The following is a 7500-nucleotide window of genomic DNA, read 5'->3' on the forward strand; positions in this document are numbered from 1 at the left end:
ATTTAAAATTAGTATTTTTATTAATTGGAAATCCAAATGATGGTTTTAATACTGAAAATAAATTTAAATCAAACTAAAATATATACCTACCACACCATGTGTGTGTGTGTGTGTGTGTGTGTGTGTGTGTGTGTGTGTGTGTGTCTCTCTCTGTGTGTGTCTCTCTGTATGTGTGTGTGTGTGTGTGTGTGTGTGTGTGTGTGTGTGTCTCTGTTTGTGTGTGTGTCTCTCTGTATGTGCGTGTGCGTGTGTATTACGTTTCAGACTGCTCTGCGCGCTCATCTGTACGTTCCAAGTCGCTCTCAATGATCACCAGTTTACGGGCCACCTGGAGACACAGCACAGGGTTTAGTGACACACTGACTCAAGACATTTACACACTACATACTACATACTACATTCTACATACTACATACTACTTACTACATACAGATATTTTCTATGAAATACATTTCTCCCTTGTGATCAGGCCCCTTCCAAAAAGCTTTCAAGATTCAGGATTCAAGATGGTTTTATTAGGGGGCGCCCTTAGCTCAGTTGGTAGGGCGTCCCCCCCCCATGGGCCTCGGCCAGCAGTGGACCCGGGTTTGATTCCAGCCCGCGGTCGTTCTCTGCATGTCACTCCCCTCTCTGCCCCATTTTAACTCTGTCTCTACACTATCAATAAAGCATAAAAATGCCAAAAAAAAATATCTTAAAAAAAAAAAAAGTAAAAACCACTGTGTGTGTGTGTGTGTGAGTGAGTGAGTGAGTGAGTGAGTGAGTGAGTGAGTGAGTGAGTGAGTGAGTGAGTGAGTGAGTGAGTGAGTGTAGCGTGTCTGTAACGTGTGTCTGTATACGAACAAAGTGTGTGTATGTTTTTGAACAGCGTGCATCTGTGTTACTGTACGTGCGTGTGCAGTGTGTGTGTGTGCGTGTCTCTGTCTGTCTGTCTGTCTGTCTGTCCGTCTGACTTTCTGCCTGTCTGTCTCACCTCTTGATACTTGCGGTCTGTCTGTCTGTTCCTGTGCGTGTGTGTGTATTAGTGAACAGTGTGTATATACAGGCTCTGGTACACTCACCTCTTCATACTTGCCGTCTGTCTGTCCGTCTGTCTGTCTGTCTGTCTGTCTCCCTCCCTGTCTGTCTGTCTCCCTCCCTCCCTCCCTCCCTCCCTCCCTCCCTGTCTGTCTGTCTGTCAGCCCGTCTCCCTCCCTGTCTGTCTGTCTGTCTGTCTGTCTCCCTCCCTGTCTGTCTGTCTGTCTGTCAGCCTGTCTCCCTGTCTGTCTGTCTGCCTGTCTGTCTCACCTCTTCATACTTCCTGTCGGCCTCCTCAGCGATGGACTTTGCTTCTTTCAGCTGGATCTCCTGCAGCTCCATCTTCTCCTCGTCTTTCATCGCTCGGTTCTCGATCACCTTCATTCCTCTGGAGGGGAGAAAGGGATTTAAATAAGTGTGTGTGTGTGTGTGATCTATCTATCTATCCATCTGTCTGTCTCTCCATCCTCCCACCTGCCCCTCTCTCCCTCCCTGTCTCCCTGTCTCCCTCCCTGTCTGTCTGTCTGTCTCTCTCTCCCTGTCTGTCTCACCTCTCACTCTCGTCTGCAGCCTTCTCTGCCTCCTCCAGTTTGCTCAGAGCGTTGGCCAGTCTCTCTATCTATCTATCCATCCATCCATCCATCTGTCTGTCTGTCTCTCGCTCCCTCCCTCCCTGTCTCCCTCCCTCCCTGTCTCCCTCGCTCCCTCCCTCCCTGTCTCCCTCCCTCCCTGTCTCCCTCGCTCCCTCCCTCCCTGTCTCCCTCCCTCCCTCTCTGCCTGTCTCACCCACCTCTCACTCTCGTCTGCAGCCTTCTCTGCCTCCTCCAGTTTGCTCATAGCGTTGGCCAGTCTCTCCCTCCCTCCCTCCCTCCCTCCCTCCCTCCCTCCCTCCCTGCCTGTCTCCCTCCCTCCCTCCCTGTCTCCCTCCCTCCCTGCCTGTCTCCCTCCCTCCCTCCCTGTCTCCCTCCCTCCCTGCCTGTCTCCCTCCCTGTCTTGTCTGTCTCCCTGCCTGTCTCCCTCCCTGCCTGTCTCCCTCCCTCCCTCCCTCCCTCCCTCCCTCCCTCCCTGTCTTGTCTGTCTCCCTGTCTTGTCTGTCTCCCTGCCTGTCTCCCTCCCTGCCTGTCTCCCTCCCTCCCTGTCTGTCTGCCTGCCTGCCTGTCTCACCCACCTCTCACTCTCGTCTGCAGCCTTCTCTGCCTCCTCCAGTTTGCTCAGAGCGTTGGCCAGTCTCTCCCTCCCTCCCTGCCTGTCTCCCTCCCTGTCTCCCTCTCTGTCTCCCTCCCTCCCTCTCTCTCTCCCTCCCTGTCTGTCTCCCTCCCTGTCTCCCTCTCTGTCTCCCTCCCTCCCTCTCGCTCTCCCTCCCTCCCTCCCTTCCTCCCTGTCTCCCTCCCTCCCTCCCTCCCTCCCTCCCTGCCTGCCTGTCTCCCTCCCTTCCTCCCTACCTGTCTCCCTGTCTCCCTCCCTCCCTGTCTCCCTCTCTGCCTGTCTCTCTCACCTCTCACTCTCGTCTGCAGCCTTCTCTGCCTCCTCCAGTTTGCTCAGAGCGTTGGCCAGTCTCTCCCTCCCTCCCTGTCTGTCTGTCTCCCTCCCTCCCTCCCTCTCTCTCTCCCTCCCTCCCTGTCTGTCTGTCTCCCTCCCTCCCTCCCTCTCTCTCTCCCTCCCTCCCTCTCTCCCTCCCTCCCTGTCTGTCTCCCTGTCTGTCTCCCTCCCTCTCTCTCTCTCTCTCCCTCCCTCTCTCCCTCCCTCCCTCCCTGTCTGTCTGTCTCCCTCCCTCCCTCTCTCTCTCTCTCCCTCCCTCCCTGTCTCACCCACCTCTCACTCTCGTCTGCAGCCTTCTCTGCCTCCTCCAGTTTGCTCAAAGCGTTGGCCAGTCTCTCCTGAGCCTCTCTCTCTGCCTGTCTCCCTCCCTCCCTCCCTCCCTGCCTGTCCGCCTACCTGTCTGCGTATTAACCCACCTCTCACTCTCGTCTGCAGCCTTCTCTGCCTCCTCCAGTGAGTCTGTCTGTCTGTCTGTCTGTCTGTCTGTCTGTCTGTCTGTCTGTCCGTCCATCCATCCATCCATCTGCCTGTCTCTCTGCCTGTCTTACCCACCTCTCACTCTCGTCTGCAGCCTTCTCTGCCTCCTCCAGTTTGCTCAGAGCGTTGGCCAGTCTTTCCCTCCCTCCCTGCCTGTCTCCCTCCCTCCCTCCCTCCCTGTCTCCCCTCCCTCCCTCCCTGTCTGTCTGTCTGCCTGTCTCACCCACCTCTCACTCTCGTCTGCAGCATTCTCTGCCTCCTCCAGTGAGTCTGTCTGTCTGTCTGTCTGTCTGTCTGTCTCTCTCCCTGTCTCACCTCTCACTCTCGTCTGCAGCCTTCTCTGCCTCCTCCAGTTTGCTCAGAGCGTTGGCCAGTCTCTCCTGCGCTCTGTCCAGCTCCTCCTCCACCAGCTGAGTGCGTCTGTTCAGCGTCGCCACATCCGCCTCGGCCTAGGATAAATACACACAGGGTTAGACGTGTGTGTGTGTGTGTGTGTGTGTGTGTGTGTGTGTGAGTGTGTGTGTGTGTGTCTGTCTGTTCAGGGTCGCCACATCTGCCTCGAGGAACTTTCACTTTGTGTTCATTCTTGCAACCCCTTTTGGACAAAAGCAGCAGCACACACACACACACACACACACACACACACACACACACACACACACACACACACACACACACACACACACACACACACACACACACACACACACACACAGTACAGACAGGTAGTGGATCATGAGGAGATATTCACTGATTTTAGACACAAAGTGATTTTGACAACAAGCGTTCTCCAGAATCACTGACTGCACCTTTAGTAGTGAGAATACGAACAAGTCTTTTCATCCAACCATCCTTCATTTACTCCCATCCTGTGGGGTACTAGACACATTTTCAACCATGTCTGTCTCTACCTGATGTGCTGACAGTATTTGAAACAGAACCCCTCACTTGCTGGGGCCTTAGCAGTATTATCTACAGCTCTGGAAAAAATGAAGAGACCAGTCTGGATTTTTCTTCAATCTTCATCTCTACATTACTTCATGGAAATGCTCTTTAATGACAATATTTTTGGGGGGGAGTTTGGTAGAAATGTTGTCAGTAGTTTGTAGAATAAAACCAAAATGTTCATTCTACTCAAACATATGTCTATAAATAGTCAAACGAGAGACACTGAACATTTGGAGAGGTCTCTTTATTTTTTTTACGGAGCTGTCTGTAAGCTACATCTGCCTTGGCCAATAGGGAAGAACCACGACCACACACAGTCAAAGGCAAATATATATTTACATAACCCTACAATCAGGAAGTATGTTGCAAATGTCTTTCTTTGCAGCAAGCCATGTCCCTCAAGAGCAACTCTTCAAGGAGAGCCGATATAGTTTACCTGCATCACTGTTAAAACGTGTCTAATACTCTTTATTTTGCCTGTCTGTTTATCATTATGTTAGCCATATTCACCTGCAGTGTTTAACCTATAGATAGATAGATAGATAGATAGATAGATAGATAGATAGATAGATAGATAGATAGATAGATAGATAGATAGATAGATAGATAGATAGATAGATAGATAGACAGACAGACAGACAGACAGACAGACAGACAGACAGACAGACAGACAGATAGATAGACAGACAGACAGACAGACAGACAGACAGACAGATAGATAGATAGACAAATAAACAAACAGACATATAGATAGAGAAAGCCTAAGTTTCATAATGATATCTTTAAGTTAAACATGTTAAACCCTATACACCTGCAGTGTCTTGCTGGGGTCATTCAGTTCATTTTGGTGCTGAAACTGCGGCTACACACTCTAGCTTGGGCTGTGTCCGGTACACGCCCAATGCAAAGGATGTAGTAGGCTTTAAAATACGCATTTTAAACACGTATACTAAGCAGAAAAGGGGCATTTACATAGGCTATGTCTCTTAACACAAAATATTACATCCAAGAAGCACATTTAAAAGACAATTCTACACTAAATGCTTGCTATTTTTATCCAGTCAAATTTAGACTTGCAAATTTCTCTCTCCAACAATGACTTGGTTGTTTTTGTCCCGTACATAACTTAGCTTCATTTTCGTATTTTTTCCACGGCTAAACAAAAATCATGACCTAGCCTTTTGGGCATGTTTAGAAAAATGAGAGTATTTGGTCTGTATATGTATATGGCTAAATGCTGCAAAATTAGCCGACCTGTTTCCAATGCTGTTGTTATGGGTGTTGCCCCTTTTTATCCACCCAAATTACCCCCCCCCCCCCATCCTAAAAAGCCTACAATGGGCTATTTGTTTTTATTTTTAAAACATGTCTACCTGTATTTTTAATGCGCTAAATTGAAATTATCGCTTGTCTGGAGGGGGCCCAGGCTAAATAGCAAGCCACGCTGATTTACAATGCCTTTTAATACCACACACACACACACACACACACACACACACACACACACACACACACACACACACATAGACAGACACAGGGCTAGTCTAAGCCTTAATTGCATTAAATAATTAGCCAGTGCAGCTTACTGATTCTCTCGCGTTCCTCTCCTGGTTCAATTCTCGCTGTAGAGAAGCCGCCTTGTCTTCCGCTATATCCGCCTGCTCTTGCAACGACTTGATTTTCTTCTTAACTGCCTCCAACGAACTGTTAGGACCAGCCATTTTTTATTTAACTGTATTTCTTCCTTTAGTATCAAGCAGCGAAAATCAATGCGCTTAAGCTCTGGCTGTTACTGTTACTGTCTCCTAGGCGCTGTTTGCCTGTCCTGTCTCCCTGCTTGCCTGCACGCGATACACACACACACAGGCATGGACGCTAGCACACACACACACACACACACACACACACACAGGCGAGCGATCACACACACACAGGCGCGCTAACACACACACACACACACACACACACACGCACACACACACACACACACACACACACACACACACACACACACACACACACACACACACACACACACACTTCTTTGATCCCTGCCCCCACCACCGCGTTTAATCAAGGATTGGGGATGACGCGCGACCCAGCCCCGGAAGTACATTAGGTGTGTGTGTGTGTGTGTGTGCGTGTGTGTGTGTGTGTGTGTGTGTGTGTGTGTGTGAGACATGTGTGATGTTCTACGTCTAACACACCAATAAGAATAAACATTTATCCATCGAATTAAATATATTTATATATAATTTTGTGATTTACAAGGTTTGGAATATTTTATAGATTCATTTCTTGTCGTTTTTCTACCTTTTTGTGAACGTTTACACGCCAATAAAAAAAAACATTTACCCATTGAATGCTCTAGTCTAGTTTATTTGTATTTTTTAAACCTGCAGTGTGTAGAATTTTGGGTTTTATTTCCGAGCAGATTTTGTAGAAAGTAATTATAATATCCATAAGTACATTTAATTTAGTGCATAATAGCTGAAAAAAATGTTTTGAATTATTATTTTTTCCTTTAGAAAGGGTCTCATATATCTCCATATTTCTGCATATTTTGGACCAAGGCCTAGTGCCGCCATCTTGAAAGTGTCATAGTTGGAATGTCATCAGATGCATTGTTTAAAATTTTGAATTGTTCTTGTCCTTAAAGGCCACTGTAGCTTCTGTTATTATTCTAAAGGGTTGGGGTTACCCAGGGAGCGTTGCATTCTAGAACTTTGTAGAACGTTCTTGATGATGTCATATTACACACTGCACCTTAAACAGGTATATATTTCTATGTGTATATTATATTTTAATTTATTTGTTTTATGTTTAAGCTTGTCTTATTTTCTCTAAGATATATTAAATTGAGTACTTTTGATTTTATATATTGAGCCTTTTTCAATAAAGTTAATTGGAAGAAAAAAAACATGTATCCAATTAATTAAATATATTCAGATGACATCATCCACCACTGCCTCAAGTCTTTCCACAATATCAAGCGATGAGGTGAAGATGTATTTAGTTATTTATTCTATAGTACTTCTTCTTCTTCTTCTTGGTCTTCCAACAGGTGCATTTCCCCAGGACGCCCACTATGGTTTGGGGCGACTGTGGCTCAGGTGGTAGAGCGGGTCGGCTAATGATCGAAGGGTTGGCGGTTCGATTCCCGCCCTGCCACATGTGTCATGGTTGTTGTGTCCTTGGGCAAGACACTTCACCCACCTTGCCTCGTGTGAATGTGTATGACTGCTGTATGTTTGAGGTGGTGGTCGGAGGGGCCGTAGGCGCTGAATGGCAGCCACGCTTCCACCACCAGTATGACTGTGTGTGAATGAATGGAACCAGGAACCCTGTAAAGCGCTTTGAGTGCCTAGAAAAGCGCTATATAAATCCAATCCATTATAATTATTATTATATATAAAAACGTGTAAGGCGGGGGCGCCCTTAGCTCAGTTGGTAGGGCGTCCCCCCCCCATGGGCCTCGGCCAGCAGCGGACCCGGGTTCGATTCCAGCCCGCGGTCGTT

The 7500-nt window shown here is 47.9% G+C and overlaps 1 protein-coding gene across 6 annotated transcripts in view; it reads right to left on the bottom strand.

Annotated features, from left to right (window-relative positions):
• Window positions 1-7500, bottom strand: part of LOC307253833 (tropomyosin-like) — a gene marked incomplete at both ends in the record, with an annotated part of 16561 nt that overhangs the window by 5920 nt on the left and 3141 nt on the right. The window contains 5 exons of one of the 6 annotated variants that reach the window (XM_080032015.1): window positions 258-328; window positions 1288-1405; window positions 1808-1832; window positions 3356-3482; window positions 5568-5702. In XM_080032015.1, coding sequence (XP_079888141.1) covers window positions 258-328; window positions 1288-1405; window positions 1808-1832; window positions 3356-3482; window positions 5568-5702 — 476 coding nt within the window. Of the gene's footprint in view, window positions 1-257; window positions 329-1287; window positions 1406-1807; window positions 1850-3348; window positions 3483-5567; window positions 5703-7500 lie in introns of those variants that run through there. The other 5 variants (XM_080032013.1, XM_080032011.1, XM_080032014.1 and 2 more) reach the window with 5 other exon arrangements.

The sequence above is a fragment of the Ammodytes marinus genome (genome assembly GCF_949987685.1).
Source record: "Ammodytes marinus genome assembly, chromosome: 1".
Taxonomy (NCBI): Eukaryota; Metazoa; Chordata; class Actinopteri; order Uranoscopiformes; family Ammodytidae; genus Ammodytes; species Ammodytes marinus.